General features: G+C 46.1%; 1 protein-coding gene and 1 pseudogene across 1 annotated transcript; one reads left to right on the forward strand and one right to left on the reverse strand.

The window, feature by feature from the left end:
* Positions 1-16,555: 16,555 nt before the first annotated feature.
* Positions 16,556-17,215, reverse strand: LOC137833961 (uncharacterized). Its single transcript, XM_068642032.1, has one exon. It carries the CDS (start codon positions 17,213-17,215, stop codon positions 16,556-16,558), a length of 660 nt encoding a protein of 219 aa, XP_068498133.1.
* Positions 17,216-17,669: 454 nt separating this feature from the next.
* LOC137836271 (small nucleolar RNA R71) lies at positions 17,670-17,775 on the forward strand (annotated as a pseudogene).
* Positions 17,776-20,708: the final 2,933 nt, after the last annotated feature.

Below are 20,708 nucleotides of genomic sequence, written 5' to 3' on the forward strand. Positions count from 1 at the left end.
GAAGTTCCACTTTTCTCTTCTCTCCAACAACTTTATGATCAAAGTTTAAAAACTTGATTGCCCAATATGCTTTGTGTTCCAGTTCTACCAGAAGATGACATGCTTTACCATATATCAATTGAAATGGAGACAAAGATGTAGGTGTCTTAAATGTTGTTCTATAATCCCAAAGAGTTTTGTCAAGCTTGTTAGACCAATCCTTTCTGGAAAAAGATATTGTTTTTTCCAAAATCTTCTTAATTTCCCTGTTAGAAACCTCTGTCTGGCCATTAGTTTGAGGATGGTAGGATGTTGCTACTTTATGTCTAACTCCATAGTGTTCTAAAACCTTTTGAAGTTGAGCATTACAAAAATGTGAACCTCCATCACTTATCAAAACTCTAGGAGTACCAAACCTGGTGAAAATATTTCTCTTGAGAAATTTTATTACAGTTTTGGCATCAACTTTCTAAGTTGCAACTGCTTCCACCCATCTAGAGACATACTCAACTTCCAGTAAGATATATTCATTTGAGAATGATGATGGTGGTGGTCCTATAAAATCAATTCCCCAACAATCAAATACTTCAATCTCTTGAATGTTCTGCAACGACTGTACCGTCCCGTATCAGGGCGTTGACTAAGTCAAAGTCAACAACAGAAAGTCAAAGTCAACTTAAGGTGTCGCCCAGGTGTAGAGACGCCAGGAGGAAGCGTCGCCAAGATAGGACCAGGCGTCGCCAAGGCAAGGCGTCGCCTGGGTGAAGGCGTCGCCAAGGCAAGGCGTCGCCTGGGTGAAGGCGTCGCCTAGCCAGGGCGTGGCCAGATCAAACAGTGTAAAGGTAAGGCAATCACAGTATGGTTCCCCAATACCCATGGGTAGGAAATACCATGGAGGGAGCGACGCCGTGGGAAGCCTCAGGACCCGATATCTCGGGAAAGTGATAAAGAGAAGGAAAAGGTGGCTTCAAGGCCATAGTGATAGTACAAGTGAAGGGCAGCCTGACTCGTGAAGTACCCCTGCCGCCCCAGAGACGCCTTCGGGACAGATACGACCCAAGAGGAAGGTCACGCCCAGGATAACCGGGTGCAGGGTGCGAGAGGAAGGCAGATACGCTCTCAAAGTAAGTGGCTAGATACTTGGGGGCATGAGTTGGCACCCAAAAAGTCACTCCTAGCGCAGTAGCACTCCCCAGCAGGAGGACTCACACGTAGAAACGTCCCCAGGTGGGCAGAAGCGCCCCCAGATGGGGTCATGGCGTCGTGAGGCCCTCCACGTGTATGACAGCAATGCCGGAATAGAAACACCCTCTAGTCAGGTGCCAGGTAATTAAAGATATTCAATACAGTTTCCCTTTCGAGCATTCAGGTACTATTAGGGCTCCCGAGCGTTTCAACGTCTTAAATGCGCTACGTTTCGTAATTAAGCGCTTTAATGAGTGCGTTACGTTTGAGATTAAAAGCGCTTTAAGGCGCTTTAAATGCTGGGGCAGTTTAAATAGCGCGGAGAATGTCGGAAAAAGGGTTGGAACCTTTGGCAAACTTACGAGAAACTCTTTGGTTGCTTGCCCGTGCTTTAAGGTTGCGAACAAGTGACTGGAGAATATTTTTGCCTAAAGGGGACAACACACACACACAGATACACAGTTCTTTTACCACCTTCAGAGTGCCACACGCGGTGCTCAGATACGTGGGTGGACAGTTTTTTGGTGTTTCTTGCTGGCTGACTTGAGCGTCGGAGTGCAAACGGCCGCTAGGACGCCTCTTTGTCCTCTTTTTTGCAGGAATTCACAGGCAATCAGTGGGAAGGAGTCCTTAGCTGACGGTCGAGGTCGCGCACGAAGACGTCCCGGTCAACCGGACGGAACATTTGGCGCCCACCGTGGGGCACGATATAAAACATCAGTCCCATCACAAGTTCGAGGAGAAGTTACCAAGCTACAGTAACGTTGAAGGAGGTTGGAGTGACAATGGCCCCCACCAGACGAAGAGCAACGCGCGCAGCCCCAGCAGACCTATCCATGCAGCAGGTCCTGGAAATAATGAGGGGGCTGCAGCAGGACATGGCGGATTCGAAGATGGAGCAGGAGCGCATGCAGGCAGATCTTGACGCCTCGCATGAGCGCAATGAAGAGCTCCACCGTGTGAATGAGGAGTTGCGCCAGGGCCTGAGAAACGATCGGAGGCGGCCTGGGCAGGACGAGACGGAGAACCATTCCCCGCCAAGGGAGTTTTCCACTCCTTTCTCGCAGGAGATCCTAGATGCAGCGATCCCGAACACGTTCGCGGGACCCAAGGTAATCTTCACTGGGATGGAGGACCCAGAGACGCACCTCGCTGCATTTCACACGCAGATGGTCCTGATAGGCGGTTCTGATGCTGCCAAGTGCAAGCTCTTCATGAGCACCCTGACAGGGATGGCTATGGACTGGTTCATTAGCCTCCCCGAAGGCCATATCACATCTTTCCGCCAGTTGTCGCGGTTATTCAGAGAACAGTATTTGGCCAACAAGGCCCCTCCGCCGGTCTCTTACGACCTGTTTGGCGTGAAGCAGTATCAGGGGGAGACCCTGAAGGAGTATATCAATCGCTTCGGGGCCCAGGTCGTGAAGGTTGGTACAACAGAGGAGCCTATGATCGTGTACGCATTTGTGAAAGGCGTATGCCCCGGCCCCTTTGGAGAATCTATTATCCGCAATCGCCCTAGGACTTTCGCTGAATTACGGCGTAGGGCGGTAGAGCATATTGCTTCGGAAGGGGAGGTATGTGTGAAGCGCACCAGCGTCGTGCCCTCACGCCCAAGGGGACCAACGCGAGTTCAACCCGTCAGAGTCAATGAGACAACGACGGGGAGAAAGAAGCTAGAGGCCAGACGCCCCTACGAGGCCAGAAAGCCCCAGCCTCGGGGCCCCGCCGGAGGCGAACGCCCCGCCAGAGAAAGAGCAAGACCGGTGAGGCACAACTTCGTAGTCGAGTTGAGGGATTTGATCGCCGTACCCAACATAGCCGAGAGGCTGAGGCGACCGGCGAAGACCGACAAGGTGTTAGGGCCCCGCAAAGACTCTTGGTGCGAATTTCACGAGGCTTTCGGGCACCAAATTGATAATTGCCTGTCGTTGGGCTACTAGCTAGATGAGCTGGTGAGGACTGGGTTTTTGAAAGATTATGTCGCAGAGTCCACCACGACCGCCACCCTGCCGCCGCCGGCAGATGAGCCAGCACACGAGATGCCTGTGCTTGGCGAGGTCCACACCATTGCTGGAGGTTTTTCCGGCGGAGGACCCACCGCCTCCCAGCGGAAAAAATACGCGAGGGGGGTGAATTCAATCGAAGAGAGGCTCTCGGGAGAGCCCTGGGAGTCAGATATTGTGTTCACAAGAAGAGACCTCCGAGATGTGGTGCCCCATGACAACGATCCCGTTGTCATCTCGGTCGTCACGGCTAGAAGGAAGGTCCACAGAGTGCTTGTTGATCAAGGAAGCTCGGCAGACGTCATGTTTCTGTCGACCTTTAATAAGTTACGGTTGTCCCCCGATCTGCTGAGTCCCTATACGGGATGTTTGTACGGGTTTGGGGATAACCAGATAGAGGTCCGGGGGTACCTGGAGTTAAGGACTACGTTCACAGACGGAGAGGCTTCCCGAACAGAGAGCATTCGGTACCTCATCGTGAACGCCAATTCCGCCTACAATATTTTGCTGGGCAGACCGGCGTTAAACCGTCTGAGTGCAATATCCTCCACCCGTCACATGAAGATGAAGCTACCGGACCTCGGTGGCCGGGTGATAGTCATCAGATCAGACCAGGAGGAGGCGAGGAAATGCTACGAAAACAGCCTGAAGACGAAGAGAGGCGTTTTCATGGTGTACGAACGTCCGCCGAGTGCGGACGCAACGATGATTGAGGCGACGCCCGCTGGGCTGACGCTTGAAGAGGCCATAGCAGAAAGGGCGATGCCCGAGGCAGATGTGCCAATGGAGGAGGCACCCGTGGAAGAGGCGGTGCCCCCCGAAGAAGCGGCGCCCGTAGAAGAAGCGGTGCCCGCCGAAGATGATAATAGGGAGCAACCCGCAACTAATACCCTAGAAAGGGAGATTGGCGGCAAAGCTTTCAAGTTAGGAAGCTCGCTAAGTCCAGAAGAACAGGAAGGGGTGGCAGAAGTGATTTCGCGCCACCTGGATGCCTTCGCATGGTCCGCCTCGGATATGCCGGGCATCGACCCCGATTTCCTGTGTCACCACCTCAGCATGGACGCCACGGTCCGCCCCGTGCGTCAGAGAAGGAGGAAGTTCAATGAGGAGCGACAACAGGTGGTGAAAGACGAAACGCAGAAGCTGCTAAGTGCTGGCCACATTAGGGAGATTCAGTACCCTGAGTGGCTCGCCAACGTCGTCTTGGTGAAAAAGGCGAACGGAAAGTGGAGAATGTGCGTTGACTTCACGGACCTGAACAGGGCGTGCCCAAAGGATTCCTATCCGTTGCCCAGCATCGACGCCCTAGTGGACAGCGCGTCTGGCAACAAAGTGTTAAGCTTCCTGGACGCCTTCTCAGGGTATAACCAAATCAAGATGCACCCTAGAGACGAGAGCAAGACTGCGTTCATGACTGAAACATGCAGTTATTGCTATAAGGTGATGCCCTTCGGGCTCAAAAACGCGGGCGCCACGTACCAGAGGTTAATGGACAAGGTCCTGGCGCCAATGCTTGGGAGGAACGTATACGCCTATGTAGACGACATGGTGGTGGCGTCGCAGAACAGGGTGCAGCACATGGCAGACTTGGAGGAGTTGTTCAACACGATATCCAAATACCGCCTCAAGTTGAACCCCGAGAAGTGTGTTTTCGGGGTAGAGGCCGGTAAATTCTTGGGTTTCCTGCTCACCGAGAGGGGGATAGAGGCGAACCCCGACAAATGTGCGGCTATTATCGCCATGAGGAGTCCGACCTCGGTAAAGGAGGTTCAACAGTTGACAGGGCGGATGGCGGCGCTCTCGAGGTTTGTTTCCGCCGGAGGAGAAAAGGGGCACCCGTACTTCCAGTGCCTCAAGAGAAACAGTCGCTTTGCATGGACTGAGGAATGCGAAGCGGCTTTCGTTAAGCTGAAGGATTACCTGGCGACGCCTCCAGTTCTCTGCAAACCGGTAACGGGCGTGCCCCTCCGGTTGTATTTCACTGTAACAGATAGGGCCATCAGTTCTGTGTTGGTCCAAGAGCAGGACCAGTGTTAGAAGCCCATCTACTTTGTAAGCAAGGCCTTACAGGGAGCTGAGACAAGGTACCAAGCACTGGAGAAGGCGGCGCTGGCGGTAGTGTTCTCGGCTAGGAGGCTCCGTCATTACTTCCACAGTTTTACGGTGGTGGTAATGACCAACCTCCCTATACAGAAGGTGCTGCAGAAGCCCGATGTGGCAGGACGAATGGTACGCTGGGCAGTGGAACTGTCAGAACTCGACATACAGTACGAGCCTAGAGGATCCATCAAAGGGCAGGTGTATGCGGATTTTGTAGCAGAACTTTCGCCCGGAGGTGAGCAAGAGGTGGAAGCAAGTTCACAGTGGCTGCTCTCGGTTGATGGCTCCTCAAACCAACAAGGGAGTGGCGCGGGAATAGTGCTGGAAGGACCCGACGGCATACTGATCGAGCAGGCCTTGCGTTTTGCCTTCAAGGCAAGTAACAACCATGCAGAATATGAAGCCCTGATTGCAGGAATGCTCTTGGCCAAGGAGATGGGCGCACAGAATCTCCTAGTGAAGAGCGACTCCCAGTTGATTACGGGGCAGGTGTCGGGTGAGTTCCAGGCGAAGGACCCCCAGATGGCGGCGTATCTAAAATACGTCCAGTTGTTGAGAGGGGCGTTCAACGCTCTTGAGTTGATACACGTCCCGAGAGAGCAGAATGCCAGAGCTGACCTGCTCGCAAAGCTGGCCAGCTCAGGCAAAGGGGGTAGACAGAGGACAGTGATCCAGGAGACCCTCAAAGCTCCGCGTCGATTCGTGGAAGACAACAGGGTGGGTGTCCTCCAGATTTATGCATCAAGGGGAAGGCCGAGGAGTCATTCCTCATTAACCCAAGATACGCAGAGGGCGCCCCGCATCAGCATATACGCGGGTGCGTCTGAGGAAGAGCAGATGCAGGTTTGTGTCCTGTCCACGGGAGACACTTGGATGACGCCCTATAAACGATACCTGGCGGATGGGGCCCTTCCAGTGGACCCTGAAGAGGGTAAGAAAATCAAAAGGAACGCCGCAAGATATACCTTGGTGGATGGGGTGCTGTTCAGACACGGTTTCGCTCACCCTATCCTAACATGCGTCAGTGGCGATGAGTGCACCAGGATAATGGCGGAGCTGCACGAAGGCATCTGCGGAAGCCATGTAGGAGGAAGGTCCTTAGCCTCCAAGGTAATACGCGCAGGTTTCTTCTGGCCAACAGTGAAAGAGGATTGCGCACGGCACGCCCAGCGGTGTAAGCAATGCCAAAAGCATGCCGACTGGCACAAGGCGCCGCCAGAAGAGTTGCGGTCCATATACAGCCCGTGGCCTTTCCACACATGGGGAATTGACATCCTGGGCCCTTTCCCACTAGCAATCAGGCAGATGAAGTATCTGATCGTCGCCATCGAATACTTCACTAAGTGGATAGAGGCAGAACCCGTGGCACAAATCACTGCGCATAAGGTACAGCATTTTGTGTGGAGAAACATCGTGTGTCGCTTTGGCGTACCCAGGCGCCTGATATCTGACAACGGGACCCAGTTCGCCAGTCAGCAGTTGAGAAATCTGTGCGCTGAAGTGGGAATCAAGCAAGTGTTCGCGTCGGTCGAACACCCCCAGACCAATGGACAAGTAGAGTCAGCAAACAGAGTTCTGCTGAGGGGGTTAAAAAGAAGGTTAGAGAAAGCCAAAGGGGCGTGGGCGGAAGAGGTGCCAAGGATTGTGTGGGCATACCACACCACGCCCCAATCCTCTACTATGGAGACGCCGTTCAGTTTGGTGTACGGGTCGGACGCGATGATTCCAGTAGAAATACACGAAAGCTCACCGCGTTTTCAAAACTTTGTGGTGGAGGAGTCTAATGAGGAGAGACGGGTAAACCTAGATCTACTAGAAGAGGCCAGGGAAGAAGCTAGAATAAAAGCTGAAGCGATGAAGAGAAGAGTGGAGCGGCAATATAGCTCTAAAGTAAAGCCGCGACAGTTTCAGGTGGGCGACCTAGTGATGAGGAAAGCTCACCCGTACGAGTTGGAGAATAAGCTGTCTCCCAAGTGGACCGGGACAGTTAGAAAGTAACAAAGGCCGAAGTTGCCCAAGGCGGTGGTTCTCACATATGTACTTCTCAAGAGTCTTAGCGTTGAACTCCAAGCTGATCACCGTAGCAGAGTCAAAGCCTCCCGCCTCAGCAAGAATCCGGCAAGCTATTTGATCACTTGGAGCCAGATTCTTGAGGGGTTTGGCTTTGAGGGCCTTTTCCTCTCTCACCCAGTATAGTGGAAACCCATCGAGGGCGTCGGGAACAAGATCGGTACAGCAGATCTTGAAGAACCGGCCTTTCCACCCCGTGAACGAGCTTTGGAAGGGCGTGAAGAGAACTCTTCCGGGTACATTGCTGAGAGTTACCCAGAGGTTGTGTCTCTGTCTCTTCACCTCAAAAAAGTGAAGAAAGAGGTCAACCGAGGGTGCACAACCCAGAAACCCAAAGAGGACATCGAAGGCCTTGACAAAGGCCCAGCTGTTGGGGTATAACTGGGCTGGAGCCACGTTGATCTCCGTCAGCAGTTCCTTCTCGAACCAGGAGAAGGGTAAGCGCACCCCGATGGTCTTGAACACCACCTGGTAAAAGTAAAAGAAAGGGACCCCGTTGTTGGCCCGTTCGTCGCCACACACTGGCTCCCCCAGAGTGCAAGGGAGCACAGCGATGTCGTCATCGTGCCTCCTCGCGAAGGCCCGGTGGTCGTAAGAACACGACTCCCCTTTGTGTTCCCGTACGGCCCTGGTGGAAAGCAAGCACGAATACTCATCAAGAAGTTCGCTCGAGGCCCAAGGGTACAAGTCTTTAGGACGAACCCAAGGGGAAGCATCGTGAGAAGACATTCTTTAGCAAGATCAGGATGGCTAGAAGTGCAAGGGTTGAGCGTGGGGAGCGAAGGTTAGAACAGCCTTTCGGCAGAGGAGAAAGGGTGCAAGAAGAAAGAACGCAAGTAGGTTATGGGAAGTGAGAAAACGATGAAGATAGTTTCAGAGCTTGAAGAGTTAAATAAAGCGGTTAGAGCGCCAAACGACGTGAATGGATGCACCGCACGATTGATACACGTGGCAGAAGATGAAAGGACGACGCTGGCATCTCTGGTTTAAATCAGAAAATGTCCCGTCAACAGAATATCCAATGGTACGATCCGTCGTCGAAGATGAGCCAGGGGTACAGCAGGAGTCAGAAAATGAAATGACTAGATACCCCACCAACCATGTAAGCAGCGCCACGTGGATCAAGTCAAATGACAGAAGGTCCCATCAGCTATACAAGGAGCGCCACGTGGATGGCACAGGCAAAGCCTTGGGCTCTTCGCTGTTATCAGGCGTTGACCAAGGCAAGGATTAAGGTCAATAACGAAGTAAAGGTAACGCCCGAGGCGTTGCCAGGAAGGACGTAAAGGGCGACGACAGACGAGATGTCGCGGGCGTCGCCAACCCAAATACCGACAGGCGTCGCCTCCCCGATACCCACAGGTAGGAAAGACTGTGGAGGGAGACGAAAGCAAAGAAAAGCAAAGTTAGTCACAGGCGTCGCCTCCCCGATGCCCACAGGTAGGAAAGACTGTGGAGGGAGGCGAAATCGCCGAACGCCAGCGAGTCACTGGCAGGGTGTTCCCCGATACCTATGGGCAGGAAAGACCATGGAGGGAACAAAAACCCCACAGCACTTAGCGTTTTAGACACCCGGGGACGATACGGTGCTGCTTTAGCAGGCCTCTCCTTAGGCGTGGGCGCCGAGCGTTAAAAGATCAAAGAAAGAACCTTTCGGTATCAGAGACGTCCCGTGGACGATACGGCACCACTTAGTGAGCCTCTCCATGGGTGTAAGGGTTGGCGGGCGACCTTACCCAATCATACCAAACCGCCCAACGAAGTGTGAGAAACGAGCAGAACATGGATAAAATAATTGAAGCATATGAAGGGAAAAGATGAGAACGAGATCGCATAGGCAGAATCGTATGTGAAAAAGAAATAAAGACAACCGTGCGAATGTCCTAAGTCAGTAACAAGAGTGCGGATAGTTCAAATAATTACAAGTTTTGGCAGATAAAATCAAAAGGCGAAGGTAAAGAATGAAGAGTTAAGCTTGAAGAGGAAGGTGGCGGATGAGGGGCAGCAGTTCAGTCGTTCAAATCCATGGGCACGACCTTCCCGTCGACTACGTGGTGTGTGGGGTCGCAGTTTGAAAGGTTGACGCCAGGATTCTCGCAGGACGCCTGGGACAGGGCTTCTTGGAACCCCTCCTCGAAGGTGCCCGCCATCTCCTGGATAAGGGACTTTTCCTCCTTCTCCAGTTCCTCAATGGCGGCGTCTCCAGAGGCCACCTGCTTCTCCAGAGCCTCCTTCTCCACGCGAAGCCGGCTAACCTCAACCTGCAGTTTGTCGTAGTCAACTCGGAGAAGGTCCATAGCTTTGGCCTGCGTGGCCATTTCCTCCTCCATCCGCTCCACCTTGGCAGCCTGTTCACAGCAACGGTCCTTCAGGTCTTTGTGAGTTTCTGCATCCGCTTTGACCACTTCCTGAAGACCCGCCACCTGTACTTGGAGAGCGACTTCACGAGCGTAGAAGTCAGCCTGGAGCTCCAAGGCCTCTGCCAGTTTCCTCTTAGTTTCTGCCCTGGACTCTTGTGCTTGTTTCAAGGAGGAACAATAAGCCTCGTTCTGGCGTCCCAGGATCCTCATCTCCTCCTCCAGGGTAGATGCCTTCGTTTCCAAGGCCTGAAGGGTTTGAGTTTGCAAGACAGCGTTTCTGGCCTGGGAGCGCCATTCGAGAGCCACCGCCAAGAAGACCCCCAAATAGAAAGGCATACCTTCCCTCCTGTCGGTACCTTCTGGCATAGTCCCGCCACTGAAACCCCTCATCAGATGCATGATTGGAGGGGGAATGGCAATGAAGTCGGGGGCGGCAGCGTTGGGAGCCGGGGAAGCAGTGGTTTCTGGCGGCGGCAGAGGCGACGCAGATTCAGCACCTTCGCCCCTTTCCTCTTGGAGAATCATAGGAGGGAGTGAGGTTGCGCTTGGAGGGTTGTCCATAAAGGGGTTCCCTCCCTGTGGCGACGTCTCTACCAGAAGAGGAACCCGCGCGGATTTTCTCCTTCTGAAGGGCGCCACACCCTCCGATTCCTCATCGTCCGACAGAATCTCCAAAACCCTTTTTCCTTTGTCAAGAGGGGGTGGAGCCGGTGACGAGGCTGCAGCTAGGGGAACCGCGGCGATAGGCGAAGCAGAGTTGGGGGTTGGAAGCAAGTCGGAGCCAGGTGGAGACGTCGGAGATGGGCTAGAAGCAGCTTCAGCAGCGACTGGAGGCGGCGGTGTCGGGGCCGGTGGGAGAATCGGATTGGCAGCAGGGCTGGAGGAGACGCCTGCCTTGGCGGCACGAGCCTCCTTCAGTGCTTTCGCCAACATTATTCTTTTGGAAGCGCCCATCACCGATCCTACATCAAGACGAGCCAAACAACAAGGATTAGTACTAGAGCAGTTATGTGGATTCACAATATAGGAAGAGATGAGAAATGCAAGTAACATTGTACAGTGAAAAATGGTAATGCAGATAACCATAGCAACTAATGCATCATAAATCGCCAAGAGCAGATACCGAAGTACGTAGAAAGCCCATGGGCATTGAATTCGTTCGCGATGAGCTTGGCGGTATCGAAGACTATCCCCAGTCCTGCCAAGGCTTTGCATATATCCCGGTCAGGCGGGGCAAGTTCGTCCAGAGCCAAGGGCTTCATAGTTATGGGTTTGTCTGTCCAGTACAGGGGAAAGCCCTCTAGAATGGTAGGATCGCGCTTGGTCGCGCGTACCTTGAAAAACTTCCCCTTCCAGCCTTTGAACGAATTCTGGAAGAGCGTAAGGATGATGCGCCCGGCGATCCCAGAAAAGCTCATCCAGAGGCTTTTCCCTTGCTTCTTTACCTCGAAGAAGTGGAGAAAAACGTCCACAGAGGAGGGAACACCTAGATAGCCGCAGAGAATTTGGAACCCCCTCACGAAAGCCCAACTGTTGGGATGGAGTTGGGCGGGAGCAGTGTTTATCTCTGTCAGTAGCTCTTTTTCGAAGGGGGTGAGGGGTAGACGCAGGCCCACCCTTTTGAGCACCATCTGATAGAAGAAGAAGAAAGCGCATCCCCCAGTATCCCGTGAGTCCGCGCAAACGGGCATCCCAGGTCGCACTCGGCTTACCAGGACTTGGGAGTCATGACTTTTGTGGAAAGCATTGAAGTTATAGAGAGCAGGGTCCCCCCTGTGGGCCTCCACGTCCTCAACAGAGTTCAGGAGGGAACATTCGTCCAAAAGTTCGTCGGGGGCCCAGTCATATTCGCCCTTATAATGAGACTTGGGGAGCGGGGGAGGCGCGGTGGTCTTGGTTTTTGCCATCAACGCCAATGCTGAAGATCAAAAGAGAAAGAAAGGGTTCAGAGAAAAGGGGTTTGGAGAGAAAAAAAGGGGAAAATGGAAGAACCCTAGGAGCGCCCTACCCGCAAGAGAACGAAGGGAAGCGAAAGGAACAACGAAGCATACAAACAATATCCAGAGAAGTACGAGAATAACAACAGTCCCAGGCAGTTTCCTATAATGCGACAACAGTGAAGAATTGAAAGTGCTCGAAACCATACCTTTGTTGTTGAAGTGGAGGAGGTAGAAGAGCGCAGGAAGGGGAGAATCGCAATTGCAGAGAGAAGAGGTTTTGGAGGCGATGAACAGGGCAAAGTAGCAGAGTGAATGAATGTAACAGTAGGGTGAGCGCGGGGTTTGGAGTAGCTTAAACGTTACATTTCGCGACTCAAGAAGCGCTAACTAAGGGCCGTAGGATCAGGCCACGCGTCAGAGGGTCGATTGCCCAGGGGAAGTTCAGGGGTCTCTAAAGGAGGGCCACGCGATGGGCCACGTGGCGCGCGATCAAGGGTAGCCCAAAAGGTGTAATCATCCTCATTTCAGGGAATGTCCAATCGCTCATTAAGAATACCCCTGCGGTTCAGAAAATGTCGCGTCAGTAATTCGAAAATTTGCTGAGTCGGCAGAGAATGACACGTCATCAGGAAGGCACGCGGATGGTGGAGGCAAGGCTTTAGTCTTTGCGCTGAAGACAAGTCTTCGGCTTAAGACTGGGGGGCTTGTGTACCGTCCCGTATCAGGGCGTTGACTAAGTCAAAGTCAACGACCAGAAAGTCAAAGTCAACTTAAGGTGTCGCCCAGGTGTAGAGACGCCAGGAGGAAGCGTCGCCAAGATAGGACCAGGCGTCGCCAAGGCAAGGCGTCGCCTGGGTGAAGGCGTCGCCTAGCCAGGGCGTGGCCAGATCAAACAGTGTAAAGGTAAGGCAATCACAGTATGGTTCCCCAATACCCATGGGTAGGAAATACCATGGAGGGAGCGACGCCGTGGGAAGCCTCAGGACCCGATATCTCGGGAAAGTGATAAAGAGAAGGAAAAGGTGGCTTCAAGGCCATAGTGATAGTACCAGTGAAGGGCAGCCTGACTCGTGAAGTACCCCTGCCGCCCCAGAGACGCCTTCGGGACAGATACGACCCAAGAGGAAGGTCACGCCCAGGATAACCGGGTGCAGGGTGCGAGAGGAAGGCAGATACGCTCTCAAAGTAAGTGGCTAGATACTTGGGGGCATGAGTTGGCACCCAAAAAGTCACTCCTAGCGCAGTAGCACTCCCCAGCAGGAGGACTCACACGTAGAAACGTCCCCAGGTGGGCAGAAGCGCCCCCAGATGGGGTCATGGCGTCGTGAGGCCCTCCACGTGTATGACAGCAATGCCGGAATAGAAACACCCTCTAGTCAGGTGCCAGGTAATTAAAGATATTCAATACAGTTTCCCTTTCGGGCATTCAGGTACTATTAGGGCTCCCGAGCGTTTCAACGTCTTAAATGCGCTACGTTTCGTAATTAAGCGCTTTAATGAGTGCGTTACGTTTGAGATTAAAAGCGCTTTAAGGCGCTTTAAATGCTGGGGCAGTTTAAATAGCGCGGAGAATGTCGGAAAAAGGGTTGGAACCTTTGGCAAACTTACGAGAAACTCTTTGGTTGCTTGCCCATGCTTTAAGGTTGCGAACAAGTGACTGGAGAATATTTTTGCCTAAAGGGGACAACACACACACACAGATACACAGTTCTTTTACCACCTTCAGAGTGCCACACGCGGTGCTCAGATACGTGGGTGGACAGTTTTTTGGTGTTTCTTGCTGGCTGACTTGAGCGTCGGAGTGCAAACGGCCGCTAGGACGCCTCTTTGTCCTCTTTTTTGCAGGAATTCACAGGCAATCAGTGGGAAGGAGTCTTTAGCACTCCGACGTCCCGGTCAACCGAAGACGTCCCGGTCAACCGGACGGAACAACGACATTACATGCCTTCTTGTAATAGCACCAGTTCTTTGACAACTATCACACTTCTGAACATGTTCATGTGCATCTTTGAACAGAGTTGGCCAATAAAAACCAGATTGTAACACTTTAGTTGCGGTCCTTTATCCATTGAAATGACCTCCATATGGTGAATTTGTTAGCATGTATGGCTTTAAACTAGAGGGGGGTGAATAGTTTAAAGGGGGTTTTCACAAACTTTTTAGGATAGAATGAAATTATTTGCAAGAAACCAGATTTAGGAATTCAGTTTTCCAAGAACAAAACTCAAAACAGAAAAGCAACAGAAAAACAATCGGTTGTTTATACCGGTAATATAACAACAACTGAAATTAAAGAGTTTAAGGAAGAGAGAATTGCACAAATAGTTTATACTAGTTCACTCTTAATCCAAGAGCTACATCCAGTTTCCCAGAAACCACTGGCGAATCCACTAGGTAATCAAATCCAGATTACATACACACATCACCAAAGAAGTGACCTTGATCCCCTCAAGACACACACTTCCTTTGGCTCAGCACATACACCACCAAGAATGTTGATCTTGACAACCTCAAGAGCGCACAACCCTTCTTGGCTTTACAACACCAAAATGTACACAAACGAATCACACTGTTACAGAATCAACTGAAATCAATACAGAGTAATCCCATTCCACTTCTCTCTTGAATAACCAAAGCTCAAGTTCAAACTTAAATGCTTTCAAAACTCTTTAAAAAACTCAAATACGTTTTTCTTTCTTGTTGTTTGTTATAAAATATTAACAAACTATTTATAGTATTCAAATCTTGGTCAAAGCATTTACAGCGGGAGCGTATTCAGTTATGAAATCAAGTAAAGCTCTTTTAACAAACCAAACTATTTTCTGTTAGGATTCCAAACAAACAATCGATTGAAATAGTGAATAAATCGGTTGTTTAGGTTTAACAACAAGTCAACCATCCAAAACAGTTTGCAAACTTTTTCAAAAACACCAAGTATAAAACAATCGGTTGTTTCGACAAAAACAACAGGTTGTTTTTCACTTAGTTTGAAAAACACTTTAATCTTAATTTTTAATAGACAAGGATCATCGCACACATAGTGATTAACATCTTTAAAGAACTTTTTCTTTTGATCCCATCCAAAATCTTCAGGAACTACTCCTGCAGCTTTAAAATTTGCCAAATCTGCAAACCATGGCCTTTCTTGAATTGCAAGGAGTTTTTCATCAGGAAACTCATATATCACTTCTGATTCAAGTGCAGTTACTTCCTCATTTGCAAGTCTTAATAGGTGATCTGCCACATAGTTTTCACTGCCCTTTTTATCCTTTATTTCTAAATCAAATTCCTGCAGCAGAAGAATCCATCTTATTAGTCTTGGCTTGGAATTTGATTTTGTCAACAAGTACCTAATTGCAGCATGGTCAGTAAAAACAATCACTTTAGAACCAATAAGGTAAGATCTAAATTTTTCAAGTGCATACATTATAGCAAGCAATTCTTTTTCAGTAGTAGTATAATTACTTTGAGCATCATTTTAGAATTTACTTGCATAATGTATCACATGAAAAAATTTCTCTTTCTTTGCCCCAATATTGCTCCTACTGCATAATCACTAGAATCACACATGAGTTCAAAATGATAAAGCCAATTAGGTGCAGTGATTATGGGTGCAGAAATGAGTTTTTCTTTCAAATTCTTAAAAGCAATTAAATAGTTTTCATCAAAATTAAATGAAGTATCCTTATTCAGTAAATTGCAAAGAGGTTTTGCAATCTTTGAAAATCCTTGATGAATTTCCTGTAAAAACCAGCTTGACCCAGAAAACTTCTGATTCCTTTGATGTTGACTGATGGAGGTAGCTTTTCAATAACTTCAACTTTGGCTCTATCTACCTCAATCCCTTTGCTAGAGATTTTGTGTCCTAAAATTATACCTTCTCTCACCATAAAGTGACATTTTTCCCAATTGAGGACAAGATTGGTCTCCACACACCGTTTTAGTACGGTATCTAAATTCTTCAAACAAGAACTAAAAGTAGCTTCATAAACAGAAAAATCATCCATGAAAACTTCAATGCCCTTTTCTAACAGATCTGCAAAAATAGCAAACATGCATCTTTGAAAAGTTGTTGGAGCATTACACAGTCCAAATGGCATCTTTCTATATGCAAAAATACCAAAAGGACAAGTGAAAGCAGTCTGCTCTTGATCTTCTGGATTTACAACAATCTGATTATTACCTAAATAACCATCCAGAAAGCAGTAATAAGCTTTGCCTGTCAATCTCTCCAGCATTTGATCCATGAAGGGTAATGGAAAATGATCTTTTCTTGTGGCTTGATTGAGTTTTCTACAATCAATACACATCCTCCAACTTGTGACTGTTCTTGTTGGAATTTTCTCATTTTTTTCATTATGAATTACTGTCATGTCACCTTTCTTTGGAACTACTTGCACAGGACTGACTCAAGAACTATCTGATATAGGATAAATTATCCCTGCTTCCAACAGCTTCTGAACTTCTTTCTTTACCACTTCCTTCATAGTAGGATTTAAGCGTCTTTGAGGTTGAGCTATAAGTTTGAAATCTTGTTCCATGTGAATTTTGTGCATACAATAAGAAGGACTTATGCCTTTCAAATCAGATAGAGTCCATCCTATTGCTCCTTTCTTTGACTTTAACACTTTCACTACTTCCTCTTCTTCTTTTGTTGTTAGAGAGTTGCTGATAATGACTAGTTTCTCCCCATTTTTTGCCAGAAAAACATATTTCAAATGAGCAGGTAGTTGTTTCAATTCTATCTTCTGAGGTTGAGAAATTTCTTCTTTGATTAGATCTTGCTTTCGACTAGCATCATAAAGAATCTCTTTAGCCTTATCTAACTCTTCAACATAGTCTGGTATTTCTTTTCTTTCCCCTTCATCTATGTCTTCAATACTACCCATGATAACTTTCATTAAAGGTTCAACTGTTAAACTTTTTTTTGAGTTTCAAAACAAATATCATCAATCACATCCACTCTGAAACACTCTTTTTGATCATTTGAATACTTCATTACTTCAAAAACATTGAAGCTTACTTCTTCATCTTGAACACAAACCTTTAATTTTCCTTTGTCTACATCAATTATAACTTTGGCAATTTTCATAAATGGTCTTCCCAATATCAAAGGTACTTCAGCATCTTCTTCAATATCCATAACAACAAAATCTACTATGAAAAGAAATTTATCCACCTTTACCAACAAATCTTCAACTATTCCATGTGAATATTTGATTGATCTATCAGCCAACTGCAAAGTCATTATTGTTGGTCTCACTTCTACATCTCCAATTTTCTTCAACATTGATAAAGGCATCAAATTAATACTAGCTCCAAGATCCAATAATGCCTTTCTAACAGTGAGATTTCCTATGGTAGTTGGTAAAGTGAAACTCCCAGGATCTCTAGATTTCTCTGGTAATGATTTTTGAATTATAGCACTGCATTCAGCTTCCAATTCAACTATCTCCTGGTCATTGAATTTTCTTTTCTTTGTCAATAATTCCTTAATGAATTTAGCATATGTAGGCATCTGCTCTAAAGCTTCAGTAAAAGGAATGTTAATTTGCAGTCTTTTGAGAATATCCATAAATCTTGCAAATTGTTTTTCTTTGAAGGAGCATGTGGATAAGGTACATCTTTTATAGGAACACTCCTCTCTTGTTTTTCATTGTTTTTCTTTTTTTCTTTTTTCTCTCCAAGATCTACAATATCTTCCTTATTTCTTCCTTCTTCTCCCTCACATTCAATTTGTTCTTTTTCATTCTCTCTCTCACTTAAAACCCCCTCCTCAACAACTAAATTATCTCCAATTCCTTTTCTTATAACTTTCCCACTTCTGGTGGTGATAGACTTGCAATGTTCCTTGGGATTCGTTTGTGTATTCGCTGAAAATTGACTTCCTTGAGGCTAAGGCATCAATGATTCTTGTAGCTTGTTCTGCATCAACAGTCATCATTGTACCTCCTGGTGCAGCATCCAAGATCATTTTAGTATAACGCCTCAAGCCATTGTGAAATATGTTCAACTGAGCAATATCCCGAAAGCCATGATTAGGACACCTTCTTAACATCACTTTAAAACGTTCCCAAGCTTCACAAAAAGGTTCATCTGGCCCTTTTCTGAATGTGGAGATATTAGACTTAGCCTTGATATATCGAGAGAATGGGAAGAATCAATGTAGGACTTTCTCTTCTACATCATTCCAGCTACTTAGACTCTGGTTTGGATGCGACTTTAACCATTCTTTTGCTTTTCCTGCAAGTGAGAAAGGAAATAGACGCAAATAAACAGATTCAATATCATTTTCCTCGAAGCCCATGGTCCCAACCAACTCATAGAATGTGGATAAATGAGTATAAGGGTCTTCATGATCCATTCCAGTGAATTGATGAGTGTTAATTAAGCTAAGAAAAGTTGGCTTCATTTCTAATGATTTGGTGGCAGGAGGTATGGCTATGCTGGAGAAATGCCTTGGTCCTTGTTGCATAGCATAGTCTCCCAATGTTCTTCTAGGTGGATTTTGTCTATTATCAGTCATTTGGAACTCTGTTTGATTGTGTGAGTTGAGAGTGTTGGAAGATTCTCCTTTTTCTTGTCCTTGCTTCTTCTTTTCTTCTATCTTCTTGCTTTGATTTTTTCTAGTTGTCTTCTCAATTTCTGAATCAATTTCCAATTGATCTTCAGGAACCTATCCTCTTAATAGCATGTATCTAAGACAACTCAAGTAAGGATTAACACAGGATAAAAGAATAATATCTAAACAAGTGTTTATTCACAAAGAAAACAAACTATTCACAATACTCAAGAAGTTATACTTCAGAAATTCTTAAAAGAAATTGTTCCCCGGAACGGTGCCAAAAACTTGTTGATATTTTTCTCTCGGCAAGTGTACCGAATCAACTGTAATATAGTACTCTTTAAAGTACGAATGTCGAACCCACAGGGAACAATTCTAATTAAGATATTCTGTTATAAAACTCATTAAGTATAGAAAATAATTTTGAGAGCATGTTCATAACCAAATTAAAGATTTCACAAGTAACTCAGAGATTTAGGGTTTGATTCAACCAAAACCAAAACTAACTTATCAAATTTAGATAAAGATACTTTGGATTGAATTGTGTCTATCTCAGTCATCTGTATTTTGAATAATACAATATATAATACTCAAAACTACTTATTCTTGATGCTTAATTTAAAGTCATTCACCTTGATTCCTCACGAATGAAATTCATAAGATAATTTCTCAAACACTAAATCCTCAGATATTTAACAAATCATCCAGCTTTAGGAACAGAATTATGATGCAATCAATAACCTGAAATCTATTCCTAACATTACAAGTTATCAAGTATTTTCATCTATTTCAGATCCTTAAAAGTACTTCCCAGTTAAATTTAAGGATCAAAATCAAGACTCCATTGATCAGATAGAATCAAGCAATAAGCATGAAACGAAAATACCAAGAACGAATAGAAAAAAGAATATTATATATATATATATATATATATATATATATATCACCAAGAATACATTTGATCAAAGTAGATTACATTCAATCCCAAGTTAGAAAGCACTTAGCCACTCATAACAACTCCTCCAATCTTCATTCTTGATCTGGATTGCATAAGAATGGCTGATCTGAGCACGTTCTTCTCCTCAGAACAGAGGTTTTCTTCTTTTTCTCTCACTAGCTTCTCTTTAAAAATCACTTCTTGTTTCCACCGTTTTTGTTTTCACTTTGTTTCAAAATTTATATATTGAACTTTAGCTCAAGCTAGCCAATTTAGCTTAAGTTAGATCTTTCGGTGCATTTTTAGCTTGAACTAGCAATTTTAGCCTGGGCTAAATTAGTATTTCACCTTCAATCAACTTTGGACAGTTTTAGCTTGAGCTAGCAATTCTAGCCTGGGCTAGATTATTACTGCACCTTTAATCAACTTTAGACAGATTTAGCTTGAGCTAGCAATTCTAGTTTGGGCTAGATTAGTACTGCACCTTTAATCAACTCTGGACAAATTTAGCTTGAACTAAATCCTCTAGCTTGAGCTAAATCTTCTAGCTTGAGCTAAATCCTCTTGTGATCCAATTAAGTTTTTGCTTTCTTTCTTTCAATGCCAACTTGAATACATTCTTTCAATGCTTTATATTCATCTGCAATTTACACAAAAATTGAGATTAAATTTTTTCATTTGTTTCTTGGTTCAAAATATATAATCATATTCAATAATTCTTAGATTAAGATACTTTTCTTACATTAAGCAACAATTAAATTACAAAGTGTTCAATTTTCTCAATCATAAAAATTACACATTGGCACTTATCAGTACTACTATAACTAATCCACACATCTTTAATAAAATTTCAATATGTAGTTCTGTTTCTATCGTGATGAAATCAGAACTATATTCTTGTAAAATACATGCAATTAAGTCTATATAGTATGTCATGTTCGTTATAATTATTCATTCATAAAGCATTTCATTTGCATAGACAACATCATACGACCTTTTCAAAAGTGTATAAATTCGATTTCCCTTTGAAAAAATCGGTGGTTCTTGGAATATATTTACCCAAACATGTAAAGTTAAAATTATTCTTTTCTTGGAGATATTTCATGCAAAATGCACAAAAAACTTGAACCAAAATAGCATGGGAATATGCTCCACCCTTGCCGCTGATCATCATTGAAAATATGCTAGATGTCATTAAAGCATGCGTGATTAGTACCAAATTGTTATTAATCATTTCTTTTAATGTGTCCTCACATGCTTTGTGACTCATAGTGTGTTAGTTATTGGCAGTTCCAACGTAATCAGAGTAATTAAAAATAAAGCATAAAACACTACGGTTAAAGTATGTTGACTCATGATGCATCAGCATAAGCCTATACATGATTGTGAATCTGTGAGCTCGTTTTCTCTGTTTTGTGTTAAATGTAAAATTTAAAAAACAGGTCAAAGCAAAAGTGAAATAGTATAATTTTTTAATAATATTTTTATATATAATAATTGAATAGTTAAATATATTTTTTTCCTGTATCATGATGTAAAATTGAATTTTGTTTTCTAATTTTAAAC

Source organism: Phaseolus vulgaris, chromosome 5 (genome assembly GCF_000499845.2).
Source record: "Phaseolus vulgaris cultivar G19833 chromosome 5, P. vulgaris v2.0, whole genome shotgun sequence".
Classification (NCBI taxonomy): domain Eukaryota; kingdom Viridiplantae; phylum Streptophyta; class Magnoliopsida; order Fabales; family Fabaceae; genus Phaseolus; species Phaseolus vulgaris.